Source organism: Parasteatoda tepidariorum, chromosome 1 (assembly GCF_043381705.1).
Source record: "Parasteatoda tepidariorum isolate YZ-2023 chromosome 1, CAS_Ptep_4.0, whole genome shotgun sequence".
In the NCBI taxonomy this organism is placed as follows: Eukaryota; Metazoa; Arthropoda; class Arachnida; order Araneae; family Theridiidae; genus Parasteatoda; species Parasteatoda tepidariorum.
Genome location: NC_092204.1, coordinates 29,973,746 through 29,997,131, shown reverse-complemented (window position 1 = coordinate 29,997,131; position 23,386 = coordinate 29,973,746). Strand labels below are relative to the sequence as shown.

Below are 23,386 nucleotides of genomic sequence, written 5' to 3'. Positions count from 1 at the left end.
AGTAAAAAAATATGAATTGTAAGGCATGCAAATTTTTAATTTTTTTTTTTTGAAGAATGAAGAATTTTATGTGGCAAAATACAACATTTGAAAACAAACAGTAAAGTAGTTTCTGAGTTTCCAATTTTAAAAAAAAGTAGTATATTTAATACAGATACAGACTGTAACGAAAACTATTTGACCGATTTGTGCATTGCACACTTTTATCACCATAAAATGTAATATGTGGTGTTAATTTAAAAAAGTAATAAATCTATATTATTTCAAATAGGTGGAAAATAATAATAATAAAAAACATTTTCAACTCTCATAAAAAAATATTTGTTATTATTTGACTTGTAAAAAACTATTTAATTTCAAAAGAGAATCAACAAAATTTATATTTTAGATATTCAAGAAATAGAAGTATCAAATTAGAAATAAAGCAATGAAGTATAAAAATATTTTACTATTCAATAGAATATTTACAAATTAAAACAATATAATTTACAAGATGTAGGATGATTGACAAGATTAGCATATCTTTGAAATAAATAACATTTTTATAACAGAGTTAGAAAAAGTCACTAGCTTTGCTTCTTTTTGGTTTTGTTAATAATGTTTCAGTATGCAAGGGAGTGATAACAGTAGTTTTAGGAGAGGGCGTAACAGCTGGAGTTCCTGGTGTAGAGGAGATAATGGGAGTTTTGCTTCCATTGGGTGTCCGCAAAGGAGAGGGGGAGTAGCTGGCTCGAAGAGCTTTGTCAGTATCTCTTTGAATACCTAATTTGGCATATGCTAATTTACGTGCAGCTGGCGACATACTTTGTAGCTTTTCTAGTGGTGTAAGTGATCCTACTTTTGGAGAACTGCAAACAGATAAACAATAAAAATAATTTTTAAAAACAAATGATCATACAATGTTAATTTTATAGATAGATCGTGGGCTCCACCCCATGCTTGCTCTTCTGCTTCTCTCATCAACCCCACAATTGTTTTGATTCAACAAAATTAGTTTCCATTTCTTTTGCAAGAATATTTTAACCTAATAATTTTGATTTGTTACCATCGTAACTTCATCCACAATATTTTTCTTTTAAAATTTTGATTACTATAAAACCAAACTATTTTCAAACAAAGAGATTGTTTCGTAAAAGAGTGCAGAACATTACTTTTTAAAATTATCTTTAACTTTTAAATAATTTTTTGGTATTTTTAACTACATACATTGATGACACACTTTTTATGATAAAAATAATTTTAAAAAAATTGATGTAAGTGTAGTGTAGTGTACAATAATTTATAGAGAATAGCTAAATATCTATATCCTAAATGTTGTTGCATAATAAGATAATATCATGCAAATACTATATCAAAAAAGAACCTTTATATTTTCAAGCCTTTAATTTTGCACAACAATCAAAATCAAAGCAAAAAAATAAGATTAAAAAAATATGACAGATATATATTTTATAGATAAATACCAAGATAATTTTTTTCTTAATGCTAATGATAACCAAAGATATCTGGGTGTTCCTAGTAGAGTCAAAATAGTATTGTGTTTTTTCTATCTAATGAGAACAGACGATAATTATCTGTAGGGTTCAGAAAGAAAAAAAGAATTCCCCAACTTTCCTTCAGGAAAATTTCAATGTAAATCCAGACCATAAATTATCCGTATTATACAATTTTTTATTGGAAAACTTTGATTTTTTATTTAATGTCAAATACTAGATTTTGTGAGAAAAATATAACACTGAAACGTGGAAAAATTTCAATAAAAAGTGGAATTTTATAAAATAATTGTAATACCTGTTAGAATCATTAAAATTGAATCTCAGTAACTGATTATTTTACAGGTATGATTCAAGAATTTTCTAGGTTTTTGTTTAAAAAAAACAGAAGCAACTTTTCCCAGCTATTCCATGCTTTTTACAGTCAAAATAAAATTCCCTGTTCTTCTTAACCTGTGAGAGCCCTGATCTATCTTTAGACATATAGAGGAATAAAAGTTTGTGCACCAATAGGGGCAGATACTAGAGCAGAGTTCAGAATCATTTTTTTACCAATAAACTTGTAACTGACTTGTAAAAATTGACATACATTCAGAGGATCATATATAATATTTTATGTATTGTTAAAGGTCTAGCTAAAAACCTCTCATTAATTTGTTTAAATTAATACATTAGCAATTGTTTTTCATATTTAGTTTATATCTTTGAAAAATAGAATTTTACATTTGGTCAGAAATTTGTATTTAACGGGTGTGAAGTAAGAGTTCAACTTATTCATCAAATGTACTATTTTGTATTTAAAATAAGGAGTAAACTCATGTACTGGATTAACCTATACTACTGAAAACACTGTAAATATTATGTTATCTTTAGAAAAAGGTAGAAATGTAATTCTCCTACAACCAGTTTTTAATCTTTTTTAAATAAGTAACAAAGATTGTATTTGTGAGGGGAAAAAAATTGAAAGTTAAAGAAGAAAAAATAATTATCAACACAAGGTATTTCTTAAGCATTATGTGAATGAAAATTTTGAAGACAAAAACTTTTTTATTCTTAGTTATCAAAATTTTTTTAAAAACTTAGGTTTGAGTTAGTGAAGTTTCTACTTTTAAAGTGCAAAAGGGCTTTTTAATAGTCAAAATATTCTTTTTTCATAGTAAAACACAAATAAAAAATAAAGGCATTATTTCAGTACCTAAGGTTAAAATGTTAGCTTACTTAAAAGGACTCCAGTTTGTTTTGCTGGTTTTTCTGTGCTTCTTAGCAGCTTTGTCTGCTAAAGATAGTGCTATTCTTTCACGGGCTGATAGGTTAGGAATTTTAAATTGCTGTCCTCCAGGATTTTGTGGAAGGGGTGTATCTCCCCCATCTAAGCGGAAAGGTGTTCCTTCAATTTCACCCCAAGTCATAATTGGAGTATCTGTCACACCTAAAAAAAATAAATAATAATATTGTGATGATAGCTTATTTTACAACTTAAGTTTTAACACTAATATAGTGACAAATGACCCTAACACCATTGACATTAAATTAACTACCAGAATATTCTAGAAATTAAAGGAATTAGTCAAATCTAAATTTATGCAGTTTCTTCATTAATGTTAGTGGTACATATGAACATAAAACTTTTACATGTAAAATTTGTAGTCTCAAACATATCATCAAAATATTTTTCAACAAGGCAAAGATATTTGTTAGCTTCAATTAAACTTAAAGTACAACTTTAAAAAAGTAGAACTTTGAATGCACAACTTGCGACCTGGAGCCAAGTTTGCGACTGTTGAATGGGCAATCTGCGTCACTTACCATCTGCACAAAATATATTTAAGCAAATTAATTTAATTCTTTATTTTTTTTTTTAAAAAAACCACTAGTCTAACTGTTAAATTCCTAAATATAAGGTGCTAAAAGATGGTCATGGTATCTTTCAATGCATTAAATTTTTAAAAAGAATATTCTGTTTAACCAGAAAATTTCATTCAAATATTCATTTAAAAATTAAAGATGTAAGTAATTTATATGCAATAAAAATATTTTTCTATGTAAAAAATTTATAAAGCTGTTATAAATTGATTTTATTAAAGGAGAAACAGATGTGTTAAGATTTTTTTTACTTTAAGAATAATAATGCTGCATAATTTACTCCTTAATTTTTAGAACTAATTTATGGTGTTTTCTTACACAAAGGAATGAATTCCCTCATTATGGCCATTAAAATCATTATTTTCCCCTGATGTTTTTCTCCAAAAAATAAAAAGTTCTTTCCTAATTGAACAGTAAGAATGGTTATAAGAAACGAAGTATAATTTTTAATAACAATTAATATTTTGAATAATTACTGTTTTGAGAATGCTTAAAAATATCTTCTTTATAGAAAATATTTGAAAACATTCTTCATGCAAGCAGAGTTTTCCTTAGGAATAAAAAAGGACAAGGTGCTTCTTCACAGAAAAGGGCATTTTGAGATTTAAAAGGACACTCACTACCATTAAAATTTATCAAAATGTGCAATATTATGTAACAACTGAATTTGATCCTCAATGTTTAAATTACCCTTATACTATTTTATGTGTATATTTCCCAAAGTACTTCTCACTCATTATATCAAAATAACAGAAAAACTCGAAGCTTTTAAAAAATAATTAAAGGCAAGCTAAAAGACAATCTCTGTAATTTTCTTCAAAAAGAGTAAACTAAGATTGATTGATAACTAGAAAGCATTTTTTAAATTTTAAACTAAAAATTATGAGAATATAAACATTTAAAGGTGCCTTTTTAATTAAGGTATTTATTTATTTAAAAGTAAATGGTAAAATCACTAGAATATCACTCATCAATATATATTCCCCTCCTTATTTGTGATATCTTCAGGGATGAGAGTAGTCAGAAAGTAAAAAAGAGGAAATCCAAGAATGAAGGAATATAGGTACGTATATATATATATAACACAAAAATTTGACGAAAAAAGTGCGATTTTAGCCATGTGATTATAAATCCCGATGATTAATTTTAAAATTGTATGAATATGAAACTCTATATCGAATTTTAAAAAATGCGAAAATACAAATCATGATGCGTAATATTTAGATCACGTAAATACGAATCACAATGCATAATTTTTGAATCGCGTGAATACAAATCACAATGTCTAATTTTTAAAGCACGTATAATTACGAAAATCGACGTTTGATATTACAACCGCAATAGCGAATCACGACATTGGATTTTCAGCTCACGTGAATATGAATCGCTACATAGAGTTCTAAAAGCGTATAAATACAAATCGCTATATTGGATTTTTAAATCTCAAAAATAAGAATCGCAATATTGGATTTTTAAATCTCAAAAATAAGAATCACAATTTACGATATTTAAATCGGCTGAATAAGAATAGCAACGTTCAACTTTCAAATCCGGTCAATACGAAAATCGATGCTTGATAATAAAATCGCGATTTTAAAAATGCATAAATACAAAGCGCGATATTGGATTTTCAAATCTCGTAAATAAGAATCATAATGCACGATGTTTAAATAGCGTAAATAAGGATCGCAATGCGCAACTTTTAAATCAGGTAAATACGAAAATCGATGATTGATATTAAAATCGCGTGAATAACAATCGAGATATTTGCAGAGTCTGGACTTGGGATTTCTAAAAGACTTGTTAGTATTGTTTTTGTTTAGACGTAATAAATAGAAATTTTCAAGATTAATTGAATGAGCAAATAAATATTTTCACCGCAAATCCACGTTTATATATATATATATATTTTCGTTTGCTTTTACGCCAGACAACAGGGTCACGACGTCTGAATTGCGAAAATACGAGCTATCCGGCGGACGAATAAAAATACGGAAAATCTTATTTTCTGTGTGTAAAAGAGGAGAAAATAGTTAAAATAAGTAAAAATACGGAAGGGTTAGCAGCTAGGACATAGTTTGAATTTTCTGTTTATCTTTGAAAATCGTAAATAAATATAATCATTTTATTTCAAAGATTGAATTTCCAAAAAAAGAAAATTCCTCATAAAATATTTTAACTTGTTCAAAAAACAATTTCCGCGGAAATTAGCGGGAAAAATCTGACAAAAAGCGGAAATCCGCGAATCCGCGGAAGAATCACATCCCTGTATCTTAGGTGCTGAATATCATGTGAATTTTAACTATATAACTAGATAAGGTAAGAAAAATCTTACTAAAATGAAGGAATGAAATTAAAAATTAAAGTTAAATAATTACGAATAACTAAATAAAACCTAAGTTGACATTTCCTTAAAATGGGTAGTTAAAAAAAAAAAAAAAACTTTTTCCTGAAAAAATAAAATAAAAAGGTGGTGTTTCTACAAAATGTCACCATTTTTACAAACACATATTTATAGTGATCAAAGGGCAGGCGGGATGGGTCGCCCTTTTAAAAACGCCTACGGAGAAGACTGACGTAAGTATCATCAAGTAAATCATCAATTTATTTAAGGAATTAACCATGAAGTATAATAGATACCTGGTGAAGGTGCTGGAGTACCCACAAAACCATATCCATTAACTCTGGGTGACTCTCCAGGAATGATTTCCTTCCCGTCTATGCCAACTCTTCCTTCTTTCATTTTGGCTTGAAGAGAAGCTGCCTCTGCTATGGCTTCCTTGTTAGCCTCTTCATCAAAGGGCGGTGTGTCGAATCTCGTGTTGTCATGCATAATTTTCTTCTTATCACCAAATATAAGTTTTTCCTCAGATGTAAACTCAGCTCCTTTATAAAAATAAACAAGACATGACATACATGATTTTTTTAAAATTCAAAATCCAACTAAAAGTCAGAATTACAGATTGAGACTATTCCTTGAAAACCAACAATATATAACAATCATACCTGACTTATCATAACAACGGCATACGTTAGGAAAAAAAAAAGATAAATAGCATCATACATCTACAATTGTTACGAAGAGTATATAAATTAAAACAAAGAATAAAAGGGAAAAAAACAGCTTTTTCTAGGATAAATTATATTTTGAGGGAACAATTCCAGTAGAAATCAGAGCTGTTTTACAATCACTTCAAAAAATTTGAATTTGATTTGTAAGAACAGTCCCTTGCCAAATACAAATTTGTCGAAAAACATATACACAAAATTTAAATTTATAAAAATGACCCTTTTTTAATCTATACTTTACTATTGAGGATGTGAGAAAGGACTCGTTTTAAGAAAATCTGGCAAAAAAGATATGTTCATTTAAGAACAAAAGCAATATTTTAATTCTAAAGATTAAATATTCATCAGACACTACGAAATTAATATATCTTACTAAAAAAATAAAAATATATATGAAATCAGCCATATATTTTCGTATTAGAATCATTAAATTATATATTAATTTGCTAAAATTTCATGCATAACTCAACGATAATTCAGATTTATCAAATGAGTTTTGTTTATAAAATAAAGTTATTTTCAATAATTTTAATTTTCCTCAATTCCAAAATCTTTTTTCTGTACTTCTTAAAGACTAGAATAATGTAAAAATAAAATAAAATAAATTTCAAAACTAATTTAAACTTGAAAAAAAAATCTGGAGTACAGTGCATAAAGTAAAAAATTAAACACATTAATAACTGAGAACTTAGATTTAAATATAGTCATTAAATGTTCAAAATCAGACAAAAAAAAAAAAAAATTCCACCGGATAGTTTTTGATTTTAGACTATAAAAATATATGGCAGTAGCTGCAGTAAGGAAAATATGGTTTCTTTAGTTAAGTCACAAGAGCAGACAAAATGTTTAGTCCATTTTAATCACCATAATTAAAACAACAATTCGAAAGAAGTCCTTAGTTTTTAAAAAATAAAAATTAAAAATGCTATTTCTTTGAATTGATGAAAAGCACAAAAAGGCAGATATAAACTTTCAACTGTTTTCGAGATTCAAACTATTGGAATCCTATTTTTAGACTTTCTCTACCTCCCATATCTTGAGGATTCAAATATGCCGATGAAATAATGTTTATTCACACAAAGTATGTTTTTTACCTGATCTTGTAACTCAAAATATCGTCTCTTCAAATGAATTTGCACATTTGAAGTCAAATCCTCAAGATTGTATCCTACATGAAAATCTGATTCATAGATTATAAGATATCCAGTTGTTCTGCTTATTTTTTTAGCACATTGTGATTCGTTTGTTGATTAAATCACAATAAAATCATTGATTTAAAAATTGTCAAAATATTTTAATAAAAGATCATTTTTGAAGTGGTAAAATTTAATGCTTACTTTAATGTTTCAATAAGTTTCGATTAGCAAAATTATCTTAGTTAATTTGAGTGAAATAAATTACAATCGCTTTTGAAATGACATTTTAAAAATATTATGAATCTTGCAAATAAAAAAAAGGCAAACTTAGAATAAAAGAAAAATTTAATACAGTTATTTAATATAGATAGTTTTTAAGTTTATAAAAAAGGAAATTAATCTTATGATTTGTTTTGCTAGTTTGTTTTTCAGTAGTGAATAATGATATCGAATCATACATTTTAACATATAATGCANAAAATATTTTAATAAAAGATAATTTTTGAAGTGGTAAAATTTAATGTTTACTTTAATGTTTCAATAAGTTTCGATTAGCAAAATTATATTAGTCAATTTGAGTGAAATAAATTACAATCGCTTTTGAAATGACATTTTAAAAATATTATGAATCTTGCAAATAAAAAAAAGGCAAACTTAGAATAAAAGAAAAATTTAATACAGTTATTTAATATAGATTGTTTTTAAGTTTATAAAAAAGGAAATTAATCTTATGATTTGTTTTGTTAGTCTATTTTAGTTAATAATGATATATTTTTTATTTCCTTTTTAATAAATATGAATCATAGATTTTAACGTATAATGCAGCAAATATAGTTTGAAATATATTATAATTAATTTTTTTTTCAAAATAAAAATATAAACTCTGCAATGTATAAAAAAATAAATAAATAAAAAATAGAAGAAAATTATCCACCAACTTACCATCAGGGACATACATTAATGCATTTTTGTTTTTATAAGCCCAAGTAACAAGCTCCGGTTTTGATTTTTCAATAGCATATTTTTCTGTTGTAGGCAATGCAAGCAAATCTTCTATCTTCTTTTGTTCTGCTTCTTCATCTTTGTATAACCATGGATATTTCTGTTGATGAACTTGTTTAGACTTTTCAATGATTACTTGGAAAGAAGCATTATCTTCACTGGTAGCTTTTGCTAAAAATTGATCTAAAGATTCCTTACTCTTTTCACTGCCTAAAATATAATTAAGTTTTTCAAAATAATGATTACATTACATTACATGTTAGATATTTTAAAATATAGTTTGGTGATGACAAAAAGACAGTCTTATCAGAAAAACACCCAATATTCCTTCCAACCCAGTAGCTCTTCTTTTTTCACTTTTTATAATTTAGGTTTGACCATTATCAGAATACAAAAAATGAGACCTTTAATTATTATTTATCAGTCACACAAAACTTTTAATTCTAAGTGACACAGAACCAGAACTTAAACCAACCAGACAATGAGAATCTAAGTCCATATGAAAACATTATTGAAAAGAGGTGTAATCAAGCTCCTGCTCCCTTCCATGTTTTAGTTACTAATATGCTGAATCCAAAACACAATAAAAAAAGATTTTCTAAATACACGAGGAAAGAGGCAGAAAATTGGGTTTCTAAAAAAAAACTGCTGATTCTAGTTCTGCATTTCAGAATAAAAAATCAAGTGTGTACCCACACTCATTGTTTAATGAAAGGGTGGTAGTGAATACAAAAGAATTTGCCATTTTATGGTTCAGTTAGCTGTCTGTCCAGCAAGCTCAGCAGCTATTGACTGCAGGTTATCTATATTTGGACTTATTTGGTCTATATTGCAAAACAGTACAGGTCCTGAAAAAGCTTGTTGAAGTTTATAGACATTCAACCAGTGAAGCAGAATTTAATTTAAAATCTAATTAAAAAATACAAAATTAGTAACATACAAAATTTAATTGAAAAGTTTATTCACTTTATTTAAAATTATACATACACAGGGGTCTGTTCAGACATTTTGTAAAAGGTCCGTTTTTCGTGAAATTGTGAAAAAATGACTCACATTCTATTAACTAGGGTCCGCTTTTATGAATTTGTGCAAATAGGGTCCGTTATTGCAACAAAAAAAACTTTTTCAAGGAGTTTTTAAATTGTAAAGACATACAAGATTATGTTCAACACTGTAAAATTATAATTAAAAAATTAAATTTTAAAAAATAAACAACAATTGCTGCTTCTGAATTAGAGATGCAACCTACAAATATTTGGTATTTAGCCTATGCTGCTGAACGCAGAATATTAATTTCGGACGAATAATGGAAGAATCGTCTGCTGAAGATAAAACTTAATTCGTTTACTGCATCCATCTTTCTTGTTTTCTGCCCTGGAAAGGGTTTATTCGATTAACAAAATAATAATGAAGATAAACAAACTTGTAAAGGGTCCGACTAAAAGAAAAATCATTTTGTGAAGGGTCCGTTTTTAAGTTAAAAATTTTTGTGAAGGGTCCGTTTTTATGAAAAGATATTTTGTGAAGAATCCGTTAGCGGACCCAAATTTCTTCTAAACAGACCCCTGATACAACTTTTGCTCTTCGAAAATAAAAAAAAAGATAATAAAAATTACTAATAAGTAAATTCCTAATATTTAATCAAAAATAAAATAATACTTACTAGGTTTTATGGGGTTGCGGTGTAATTCTATTTCACTATGAGTAGGAGAGCTATTTAGTCTTATATCTGGAGTCTCAAAAGTAGATGGCGTGGAAACTAAAAGAATCATAATATTAAACTATTAATTTTTATAATTAAACTGGAACATCAAGTCTTAAAAAAATAGGAATCTAAATAATTATGCTCTAATGCACACTATAAACATTGAACACAAAGTTAACACATATATGAACAAGTCTATAAATAATAATATTAAAAAAAAAAAAACTTTCAAAAAGAATTTAATACATTGCAAAAGTAATGTAATGTTTTTAAGGAAAGTACAACTGTTATTTATTTAAATTGAACAACATCAAAAAGGAAGTAAGGAATTAATAAATATTTAGTTTTTTTTTTTAAATTTTCTATTTTAAATGTTATTCTAGGTAAAAAAAAATACAGAAGTTGTGGGTCAGGATGTAACACATAGACCTGAAAATTTAAAATTTTAATTAGTAGCCAGAGGCTGGTAGACTCAAAAACTTAGTATAGTAATTTTTTTCCTCAAACCCCCTTTTGGTGACCAATAATTGATAATAGCCAATTTTTACAAACTCTTTTTATTTGGATTAAATTATATTTTTTAATAAAAATGTTATTAGAAATAATCTACAGCTATTGAAAATTAATTCACCAATAAAAATAATATAAATATGTGACAAAATTGAGATAAGAATTTAAGTTTAGATAAGAAATAAGGACTTTAAAGAATTTATTCATAAATATTTAGGGAGGCAAAATACATTCATTGTATAGATTACAATTTTGAAATATGTAAATTGTTAAAGAACTTTCCTTTCATATGAATCTTTCCATTACAAATTGATTCTAAAGGACTAAAATTTGGGGGGAAACAGTTTGCATGTTAATGAAAATTCTGCTTTTCAGACTCTTTCTGCATTTTTACCATACAATAATTCAAAAAAAANAAAAAAAAAAAAAAAAAAAAAAAAAAAAAAAAAAAAAAAAAAAAAAAAAAAAAAAAAGAAGATCGGAATAAGTGAATAGTTGTTTATTTATTCAAAGTCGTCATTTTTTTCGTTGACTCACCTTGGCACGCCGGTTATTTTCAGGTCTAGAAACACACAACATTCAACACATATTCCTTTTAGCAGAATTTATTGAGTCGATTTGCACGAATTCAAATTTGTCAGCAAAAGCAACTCAGCCAGACAAGAGCTATTGTGAAAATGTTGTAATCCAGGATAGAAAATAATTAGCAGTGCTCATTGTCGTGCTGCGGGGTTCTGTCACAAAGTGGATCAATTTTTAAATTTGATTTTCAGATATCACAGATTTTCAAAGTTAAGCCACTGCTAAGTCTCACTTATTATTTGACAAACTTGCAAAATACTTTATTATTTAATATTGAATTTTGAAAAGAAAATCCGTTTGTATTTTTTAAATCAAACACATGAAGTGCATTAAGCACTTACAATAAGATTATTCGTTCATCTCAAGAAATATTACAGAAAATCGGAAAATATTTTAACACATATTATGCACATAATATTTTAACTAACCACATTAAAAAGCTAAAGTTTCAAGTCAGAGAATAAAAAAATAAATAAATAGAAATTACTCTTCTTACACCAGGCAAATTTAAAATTTTAGTAATTACATTTTTAATAAACTTGTAAACCGCACTGTAAATCAATGTTGTTTTGCAATATTTTTATGATATTACGTACTACATTAATATTTCAAGTTAGAAATCATCACTTACCTGCTTTACTCAGGACTGTTCCATTTGTTTTTCTTTGGCTGTTATATTTTTTGTGCCGAATGGCTTTTAGATTTTCGATATTTTTATAACTAGACGTAGTGTTTTTAAAAATAGTACTTCTTTATAAAATTAGCTATAAGTTTTCTGAAAATAGTAATTTAGCTGTTTTTGTAAAACAAAAAAGAAAAACTAGCCTTTAGTTACCTGTGGATGTCCTACTAAAATGATATAATGTAAGTTTCATAAATTGTGGATTGATCTCATGCAAAAATTAAGCTATGAAGAAGGAATACCGAAGAGTAATGCTGTAAAAGGCTTTTCCATTTCGTTAAAAAAAAAGTTTAAAAATGCATCAAAAATCAATATCACACATGAAATGCGTACATGCCAATAATAACACAAAAATTTTGTAATTAATTAGAAAGTGAAATACATCAGGGGTCTGTCTAGGTTTTTCTGAGAGGTACCTATTTTGTGAAAATTTAGACATAATTTGAGTAAATTAAAAATTATATTAAAAACTTAACACAAAAATATGGATCTATCGCTTTTTAAGGGATGAAAAAATAAAAATTTTAAGAAAAAGTATTTTGCGAAACTACCGTTTTTCCTAAAGTTGAATTTGTGAAGGTACCGCTAAACGGTAGTAAATTTGGCCTGTACTGACCCCTGTACATCCAAACATAACTTCTTTTTTGAAGTACAGTAGGGAACAGATTATCCGGAACGATCTGGACCATCACTATTCCGGATAACTGATTTTTCCAATTTTCTGAATCGCTACAAAAAGGCGTTTTTTTTCATTGTTAATCCCAACTAAAAAAAATTTTTTTTGGAAATAATCTTAAAAAGAAGAAAAAACGATGGAGTAATACACTAATGATTATTTCCAAAATGATGGTAAGGTAAACATCTTTGAAAAAAGAAAGAAAAATCCTAAAATCTCATGAGGAATTTTTTTAAATATTTTTTTTTTTTTTTTTTAAAAATGATGGAAAAATTTGTCGAATTTCGTTCCGGAATTTTGGTTTTCTGATTTCCGGATAACGGGTTCTGTACTGTAATTAAAACTAGAGAATAAATAAATGCATTTAAGCAAAATGATTAATTAAATCAAAAAAACAAAAATAGTATATAATTAAGTGATTGTAAATTAGAATGATCGATAACTTAAAAAATTAATACCTAGATCTCTGACAGAGCTGACTCTACTTCTGGTACTTTCACTAAGTTGATACATAAGTTGAATCTCTTGCATTTTGGCAATATCTCCTTTTTCAACAGCATCTAAGTAATTATTTTGAGCAGTGAGTTTTGGTAAATCTGGGAAAAAATCTCTTGTTATAATTTTTTCCATTTCCTAAAAAAAAATANAAAAAAAAAAAAAAAAAAAAAAAAAAAAAAATACAGGCATATAAAGATACTTATTTTATTCAAATTACACTATGAAATGCGTCATAGCAGAAAAGCCCTAATCACATAGAAATTTTTTAATGAAAAGGAGAAAATGCTAGAAAAAAAATTATTCAACTAGAAACTTAAAATCTCATAGAAAAAGCAAATTTAACTTTTGAAAATTTACTATTATTTTATCTAAGCAATGTGCAATGTATAATGACAAATATTTAAATAATAATGAAAACTAAATAAAATTCTTTACATTTTTTACTTAGTTAAGAACTAAATTATCTTCAATTGATATCATAATAATTTATTTTTCAAGTAAGAAATAAATTACTGGCAATTCTCCAATTCAGTAAACATATTTGACATTTTAACATTGGTTTAAGAACTAGATTGTTTTCAAGAAAGTAATATAACTTGAGAGTACCAAAATGTTTCAACTATCATATTCCATTTTACAAAATAATGAACCAAACTTAAAAATTGGAAGACAATAAAAATGAAACGTACCTGTTGCAATGCAAAATAAATATATTTTAATTTTACTTTCATTTAAACTAACTGTAAACCTGTTTTTTGTAAAGAGTAAAATGGTCATAAATAAATCTGCCACTGCATATTTATGCACAAAACTGAATGCATAAATTGAAGCAAAATAAAAAAAATTAAATAATATAATTTATATAACTATTATTTGATACCTTTCTCGTTATTTTTAAATTATAAGATTATGAAAAGAACTTCAACTTATCAAAAATATTAAGTATTATTTCTTGGCACCAAAATTAATCATATTGATCATAGCAAACACATAAAATAAAAAATTTACCACAATCAAGTTTTGATGACTTTGCACAGAAGTACATAACATACTAATTTTTTCTTATTATAACTACTATTAATTTTTCATTATTTAGATTTATAGAAACAGGTTTAAAATTTTTAATTATAACGAAAATAAACACGATTTCAGATTCAGTTTTGACTCAGTACATGATTCAGATTTGGTTTTTTCGGTACACGATTTAGGTTTTTTTAGTGACTGAGCGGTAGCGCTCTGCGCTGTTGTGCCACAGGTCCCTGGTTCGAATCTCGGGCCGGGCAAGGCTGACTCAGCCTTTCACCCCTTCAGTGGATCCATAAATGAGTACCAACTAAACACTGGGGGTTCCACGTTCGGCTGACCACCTGACCGGAGCATCTGCTCCTGCACCCCNCCAGAAGGGGGGGGGGGGGCTTGGGAGGTCAAATGATTGAGTTTACCTAAAATTTAATAAATACTTACTTACTTTAATTAAATACTTTTCTTAATTTAATAATAACTATCCCATCCCCCTTCCAGCAAAAATTTTCTAGTTGCGCTACAGTCTTAAAGGAAAGAAACAATAAACGGGAAGAAAAATAAAAGAAAAGATTCTTAACAAAACATTCATTTTTTTCATTTATCTTTTTTGGATTTTTTTTATTTCGCGCGCATTTCTTATCATCTTGCTCGTTAAAAGAGACTTCTGTTCCATAGATTTAACATTGATCCAACCAAATATTCTCGTTTCCCCTCGTTAAATCCGAGCTCGTTATAAACGAGTTCGACTGTACATGCAAACATAGCTTTTTTTTTCGAAGTGATTAAAACTAGAGAATAAATAAATGCATTTAAACAAAAAGATTAATTAAAAAAAATAAATAAATAAAAGTATATAATTATGTGATTGTAAATTAGAATGATCGATAACTTAAAAAATTAATACCTAGATCTCTGACAGAGCTCACTCTACTTCTGGTACTTTCACTAAGTTGATACATAAGTTGAATCTCTTGCATTTTGGCAATATCTCCTTTTTCAACAGCATCTAAGTAATTATTTTGAGCAGTGAGTTTTGGTAAATCTGGGAAAAAATCTCTTGTTATAATTTTTTCCATTTCCTAAAAAAAAATACACACGTATACATATGCATATAAAGATACTTATTTTATTCAAATTACACTATAAAATGTGTCATAGCAGAAAAGCCCTAATAATATAGCAATTTTTTAATGAAAAGGAGAAAATGCTAGAAAAAAAATTATTCAAACAGAAACTTAAAATCTCATAGAAAAAGCAAATTTAACTTTTGAAAACTTACTATTATTTTATCTAAGCAATGTACAAAGTATAACAGCAAATATTTAAATAATAATGAAAACTAAATAAAATTCTTTACATTTTTTACTTAGTTTAGAACTAAATTATCTTATAATGATATCATATAAATTTTTTTTTCAAGAAAGAAATTACAGGCTATTCTCCAGTTCAGTAAACATATTTGACATTCTAACATCGGTTTAAGAACTAGATTGTTTTCAAGGAAGTAATATAACTTGAGAGTACCAAAATGTTTAAACTATCATATTCCATTTTACAAAATAATGGATCAAACTTAAAAATTGGAAGAAAATAGAAATGAAACGTACCTGTCACAATGTAAATGCATAAATTGAATGCATAATTTGAAGCAATAAAAAAATTAAATAATTTCATTTATAACTCTATTATTAGTTACCTTTCTCGTTAGTTTTAAATTACAAGATTATGAAAAGAACTTCAACTTATCAAAAATATTAACTATACTCAGTATTATTTCTTGGCACCAAAATTAATCATATTGATCACAGCAAACACATAAAAGAAAAAATTTACCACAATCTAGTTTTGATGACTATGCACAGAACTACATAAAATACTAATATTTTCTTATTATAACTACAATTAATTTTTCAGTATTTAGATTTACAGAAACAGGTTTAAAAATTTTCATTGTAACGAAAATAAACACGATTTCAGATTCAGTTTTGATTCGGTACACAATTCGTTTTTTTTTTTTTAGTGGCTGAGAGGTAGCGCTTAGCGCTGTTGTGCCACAGGTCCCTGGTTTGAATCTCGGGCCGGGCTAGGCGGACTCAGCCTTTCACCCCTTCAGTGGGTCGATAAATGAGTACCAAGCATGCTTGGGAACTAAACACTGGGGGTCCCGTGTTCGGCTGACCACATGACCGGAGCATCTGCTCCTGCACCCCAGAGCCCAAGGTCAAGAAAACTGAGATGGGCGCAGTAGGCCTTGGTCCTCTATGGGCTGTCGCGCCGCTGAGGTTAGTTCATTTATTTATGATAACAAATAGCTTACAATTTTGATAATACTAAACAATAAATAGGATATTTTATGTTACACTGGAGAACTTAAATATTATATTATTATTACTGGTATTTTCATCGAATCCTTATAGATTATTTGTCGGCATTTAGTGAGCTTAGTGCTTATTTTTAAATTTTAATAAATTAGACTAAAGAGATCGTTTAAGCATTATAGCAGTATTAACTTCATATTCCAAATGTGGTAATTCCTATATATATATATAGTTATAAAAAAAATATACAATGCATTTTTTTAACCTGCATATAAATACAAATTTGGAATAGAGCCCATTAGGGATATTGCCTTTCTGCCCCAACTGAAATCGCCAAAGAGCTAAATGAAATTATATAAAATGAATTCTCATCAAATTGAAATTAATATTGTAGTTGGAAGAAATTAAAGAAAAATATAAATTATCTTGTTCAAGCTTGTTATGAGTTTTACCTTTTAAGTCATTGTTACTACTTCATTCTATCTTATTTGTTTTAGTTTCTCATGTGCCTCACTGATTATTTAGGTCATGGGTCGCCAAACTTTTTCATCATCGACCCCTATATAATTTTTCAAAATCTCCATCAACCCCCATAAAAGTCATTTTCCGTTAATTAAGATAAAAATCTATTAGATACTGTGTTTGTACATTTATTTCATGATTTAAACATTTATTCAAGTAATAGTACATTGTGTAACAATAGTTTTATGAAAAATATATTAATGTTGAAATTTAAGTACCTTAATATTTATTAAATAATAAGTAATTATAAATAAGTGGAAATAATAAGTAAAGTAACTACAGATTTATTGCTTCTTAACCAATGAGATGAGTGTGCCTGGTGTTTTTTTGCAAGGTTCGCTATATTGGGTTCAAAACTGGTCAATTTTAATTTTAAATCCCCACGTAACTCCATATTTAATTTATTTCTGTACTTAGTTAAGATTGAATTTACGTGACTGAAACCGGCTTCAACCATATAGGAACTTGGAAAAGCTAGCATAAAAAGGCTGAGTTATTTCATAAAGTTCTACATATTTTTGCATTATATTTATATTTGTTCAAAATTTACTTATTGTTAAATTTTTAAAAAGCGTCTTTGCTTCAAGATCCGATAATAATTCAGCCAACTCATCTTGCAGGTTGATGTCCACGTTTTTGATGATGCGTTTATTAATTTATGTTCCATAAAGAAACTGATATTAAGTCAATTATAAAAAAAATTCACAAATTTTGCATACTCAATTAGATATTTGGGATTTACGTATTAAGAACAGTTTTTTATTCGACCCTTCCGATTCGGATCGACCCCCAGGCTCAGATCGACCCCTAATTTTGTTCAATAGACCCCTGGGGGTCTATATAGACCACTTTGGCGACCTCTGATTTAGGTGTAGGAGTAGGTAACAATATCGAAATCTTCCTAATGAACTCAATCTTTGTTTATTTTGACTGTTGGTTTGAAGCAAGGTTAAATAAATGGTTCAATAATGTTTAAAATAAAACTTATTATTAAAAGTATTCATCAGAAAACTTTTTTAAGAATAAATTAATATTTTTAATATACGGTTTAAAATTATACAATTTTGTTTCATTAATATGCAATCATTATAAAAAAAAGAAAAACAGAAGATCTAAAAAATTTTAATACATAACGTTAGAATTCAATTTAACAAGCAAATAAACACTTCAAATTTGCATCAATTTTAGTAATCAGGGGTCTGTCTAGGTTTATCTCATAGGTACCTATTTTGTGAAAATTTAGACATAATTTGTGAAAATTAAAAATTCCTATATTAAAAAATCAACACAAAAATATGGTAAAAATATGGATTTATCGTTTCTTACCGGATAAAAAAATAAAATTTTAAGTAAAAGCATTTTGTGAAACTACCCTTTTTCCTAAAGTTGAATTTGTGAAGGTAAAAGGTAGTAAATTTGGCCAGGACAGAGTGGCTTATGATTTAATACTTGGCTTGTCAGTAATGAAACATAACATAACATAAACATTATTTNAATGCATGGCAACTGTTGGTAGTTTTGAAGTTTATATATTTTCTTGGCAAACTTCAGTTTTTGACATTTTTGACGGGTTTTTGACGGTTTAAACCAGTATTATACCCTTGTCATGTCAAAAACCACTTTTTGACGTCTAAAACCCAACCCTGGTGAAAATTTATACATAATTTGTGAAAATTAAAAATTATATTAAAAAATCAACACAAAAAAATGCAAAAATATGGATTTATCATTTCTTAAGGGATACAAAAATAAAATTTTAAGAAAAAGTATTTTGTGAAACTACCGTTTTTCCTAAAGTTGAATTTGCGAAGGTACCGCTAAACGGTAGTAAATTTGGCCTGGACAGACCCCCGATGCACCATAAAATAAAATATATATACCTGCCAACTTTTACTCTTTTTAAAGGACAAATTTCTTAAATGGTAGTAAAAAAATAATAGAAATGGTAGCTAAAAATATTCATTCACTTTAATGGGTCAATTCATTTACATGTGGTCTGCAAAATCATTTTTATTTTAATTTATCTTTTCAATAATTTTATAATTATCTAATATTCAATAATCAGCAAAAAATATTTTTGTTTTTAAGAAATCTACTTAGAGAAACCTTTCAACTTTATTCCAATATCGCTTTTTGAAATAAAAAGCAAATTTTTAGAAATATAATAGCTAGTTATTTTACAATATTAAATGATCTATGCAAATTGACCTACGAATTATGGAAAAATTACTAACCACGTAATTCAATTGCTTTGATGTTTCGAGAAAAAAAATCTCCTAAAATTCTTAAAAAATATAAAGCACTACATTTCATTTTTTAAAGTTATTCCTGCAGCCTTATACTCGCATCTTATTTTATAACCCTCGTAAAATAGCGGACCCAACTTTTGGGTGTATGACTATTAATGTTCAACTCCGTAGCATTATAATTTTTAACCGATTCCAGAAGACAAAGTAACTCCTAGAGCAAGTATTGGGAAAAATTTGCCTTTGCGGAGAACTTTTTGATGGAAATAACAAACATTTATGTTAAATGGAGATGAAACTGGCCTGAAGGCAAGGGCACTGTAACCCATGCACCACTGAGGATATTTTACGCCAGCACTGTGGTTGGCACAAGCTGGGTGTGGAATTTGTATTGATCAGCCATCGCTAGAGTTCGAACCCAGTTCACCTTATTGGAAGGCGAAGGCTCTATCTCCTGAGCCACCACGGTTATAATTAAGATAAAATTAATATTTTTTCTTATGGTGCTATTAAAGTTTAAACTACACATAAAATGGTAATTACATATTAACGCAACCAGGTCAAAAATTCGCATAAATCGCCAAATTTGGCGACCCTACTTACGGCAACCCTACGTGTTACATGCGGTTTTTCGTAAAGAAACAAAATAATATTAAATAATTTTGTTTTAATAATAATTTGATAATTTTAATAATAATTAATAAATAATAATTTTGTTTTAATAATAATAATTTGTTTTAATAATAATAATTTTGTTTTAAATAATTTTAAAACAAAATAATATAAAAAACTGTATTAAAAAATTATCTGTAATTAATAAATGTACATTTTCTTTCTATTCATACTTTCTTACTCAAACCTACAAATCGCGCCAACCTGGTTGCGATAATACGTAAGTACCCATAAAATTATTACAAAATCAAAAAGACTTAAACAATAAAAACAAAAGCTTTGTTCTTCAAAAATACTTTTTGATTTCAAATAGCAAATCTTGCTTTAAAATCCAATGTGTGTATTAATTTTATCTACTTTGTGATTTCCTCTGTTTAGAAGCAGTAATAAGTTAGATGTGAAGAAGTGGTAAAATAAGATAGCATGAATAATAATGTGACTATCTTTTTATAGTGAAGTTGCTATACGAAATAGGTATAGTTTTTAGCAATATTACTCATATTGGTACTAATATTTTTTCTATTTAACAGGTGGTTTAACATAAGAAGGGCTCAAGGGTGACGAGTAGTGGAAAGGTTTGGAACTTAAATTATTATTCGAATGTATGTAGTTTCTCTTTATATCACAATTCTTTTTTAAAGACAAGTTAACAGAGAAGTTTTAGTCTGAAATGTTTTTTTTTCATGTGAATTTTATAATGCAAGAAATATTTAATACACGACAGTGATGTAATTTATGAAGAGAAGTGTTAATGTCAAAATTAAATAACGACATGAAGTAATCATAAAAAAAGAAAGAAGTTCAATACCTCTGTGTATTCTTCTTCGCTCAATATTTTTTTAGCTTTTCGTTTCGCAGAGGTTGACAGTAAGCTTATTTGTGACGAAGAGGTGGACATGACAGACATATCTGTCTTATCAAGACTCATTTCAAGATAAATTTTAAATATTTATATATTAAAATTAACGAGGTTATACATGGATTTATCCACTCAAAACCAAATGTCAACCAAAACCAAACGTAAATAGAATGATTTCACTTCATTTTGAAAAATGAAATTTTAACAGGGAAAGTGTTATTTGCTTGACCTAACTCGCATTTTATGAGCTATTCACACTGTATCGTTTGAAACATAGTGCTAATGCATAGAAATACTGATTCCGATTGACACACATGAGGTTAAATTTTTGGAACCGTTCACACTCGATGAGAGTTTCAACTCTGATCACCGTCGAGAGAGAAGGAGAACCTAATTTGTAAGTGTTCACTAGAAAATATATTTCTTCCTGGATGATGCTATCGTCTGTTCTATATACGTCACACTAGAGCTGGAGAATGGGCCATTTGTGGTGGTGTGGAAAACATCCCCGAGGATGATTTGGAGACAGCATGCATACGTCACATCCCATTTTTCAATGAGAACACATTCACATACCATCCATCCTCAGATCGTTATTTTGACCTGAAGCAGAGTAGGATCATTCTCAGCTACTATACTGAGAACTTGATGACTTTGTGATCCCGATACAGATCTAGCGTGCACCACTCACCATAATGTAGTACGGAGGGGTACGGTGGACTGTTTTCTCAGCATGTGATTCACTGACATTTTATTGAGTTATGAGATATTGACGGTTGATATTTTGTCAGGAAAATATATTTTATTAATTAGGTCCTTAGTATCCGCCAACGGCAATCAGATGTGCGAAAATACAGTGAGAATGGTCCATAAATCACATGCAGTGAGATTGGCCCTTATCAACCCATCGCGCCAGTCCTGTGCTTCACTATCTCATTAGTGAGTAATATTTTAATCATCATGACTTTACTATTTGGTTTTTGCACCCTTTCTCACCCCCAATTCTACTCCCACTTCACACATTCCCCCATTTGTGTGGCTCAAAAAATCCGACGAATCAGTTAATGCCGTTTCGTGGCAGCGCACTCAGATTTGAGTTTTGAAAGTATTGGAGAAAGTAAGCAAAGCAATTGGCTCGTTTTTAGATTTTAATTCGGCACCACTTAATAAAATCTCTTACTAAAGCGGAACAGTTGGCATTTTTGTTCCATCATAGAAAATTTTAAAGGCTTCATAAAAAAAAATCTATTAAAACATTTCAATTCCGTAGCGGTGGAAAACCTGGTAAGGAGTCTAGAGGGTTTTTCTGACCTAAACTTTCGCTTTTTTTAGGTAAAAAAAAATTATAACCCTTTTTATCCAATGTAGTTTGACATTGAGTATAAGATGACTCTAAAAAACTTCCTAAGTTACAATTAAATTACTGAAACCATCTCCCTGACTTGTCTGCAGACTCCGATATTTTGTATAAAATCATTTGCATTAACGTGGTCTTTAAATCAGCTTTTTTTTCTTTTTTAATTTCGATTTTTGTGGTGCTTAAGTATATTCAACTTCTAATAAAGTCATTAAGATACTGAGTCATTAAGATACATCATGATACTGAGTCATCTTGATACTGGGTTGAGTTTTTTCTTGATAGCTGGTCGAGAAGAACAATTTGCTTCAATATATTCTAGTGGTTGAAAGTTGCAAATATTTTATTTATTTATTGATTAAAAATATTTTTTTTTATGCAAATCGAAATAATTAATTTTCTTTAAAGTTCATGAAAAACTTTTTAAATTTCAATTATTTTAAGCTAGCATGGTTTCTACTATGGGATAAAGTGCATATTTGACATAAAATTAAAATTACTTGTAAGTCATTAACATTATTTTCATGACCTTGATTGTGAGAATCAGACGCAATGGCAATAATTTTTCTTTAATATTTCATCTGTAATAAAAATTAAATTTAAAGTATTTGGTATCATTTCACGAAAATGTCCGGTGAATAATTTAGAATCATAAGTCAACCTATAAGGCAACCTATGAGAAGTCGAAAAAAGTTATACATATATGCTTTCTCGAAGAAATCGAAAGCAAGATTATCATCGATAATGCAAGATTATCATCGATAGATATTCAAATAGAAAATAAAATTTTTAATCTTATAAAATTGTTTTTTTATTTTATTTTTATAATTAATAAGAAGATATTTTTTAGACTATAACTACACCTGGCTCTCTCCTCCATTACGAAGACTCTGAAAGAAAAAAAAAAAGCTGGAATTCTTATTAATACTATGTAGATATTTTTAGAAGAAAAAATTCTCATTTCGGAAACATAACATGCTCTTTTTTAAACAAAAGATATAAAAAAGGGTAATTTGGAATTTATGTCAAAGAAACAAGAAATTTATGTGAATTATATTAATTTAAATACATTTATTATCGCATGGTATATCGCATAATATCGCGATTTCCTTAGAAACAGAAAGGTAGCTGACACAAAAGGTATCTGATATGAGCAGTCATTCAGTTGTTTTG

The 23,386-nt window shown here is 27.9% G+C and overlaps 1 protein-coding gene across 1 annotated transcript; it reads right to left on the bottom strand.

Moving 5' to 3' along the window:
• Positions 1 to 428: 428 nt before the first annotated feature.
• On the bottom strand, positions 429 to 21,044 carry LOC107445364 (ess-2 splicing factor homolog). The gene is made up of 7 exons (XM_043043785.2): positions 20,806 to 21,044; positions 15,144 to 15,318; positions 10,227 to 10,322; positions 8,504 to 8,773; positions 5,997 to 6,242; positions 2,712 to 2,922; positions 429 to 848 (listed from the first exon to the last, which is right to left on the bottom strand). Exons 1-7 carry the CDS (start codon positions 20,923 to 20,925, stop codon positions 554 to 556), a joined length of 1,413 nt encoding a protein of 470 aa, XP_042899719.1. The 5' UTR covers positions 20,926 to 21,044; the 3' UTR covers positions 429 to 553.
• Between the last annotated feature and the right edge of the window lie 2,342 nt (positions 21,045 to 23,386).

Coding starts and splice junctions, on each gene's coding strand:
- LOC107445364 (XM_043043785.2), bottom strand. CDS start 20,925: ATGAGTCTTGATAAGACAGATATGTCTGTCATGTCCACCTCTTCGTCA. Junction 15,319..20,805: donor GCGAAGAAGAATACACAGAG/GTATTGAACTTC, acceptor ATTTTTTTTTAG/GAAATGGAAAAAATTATAAC. Junction 8,774..10,226: donor CCGCAACCCCATAAAACCTA/GTAAGTATTATT, acceptor ATTATATTTTAG/GCAGTGAAAAGAGTAAGGAA.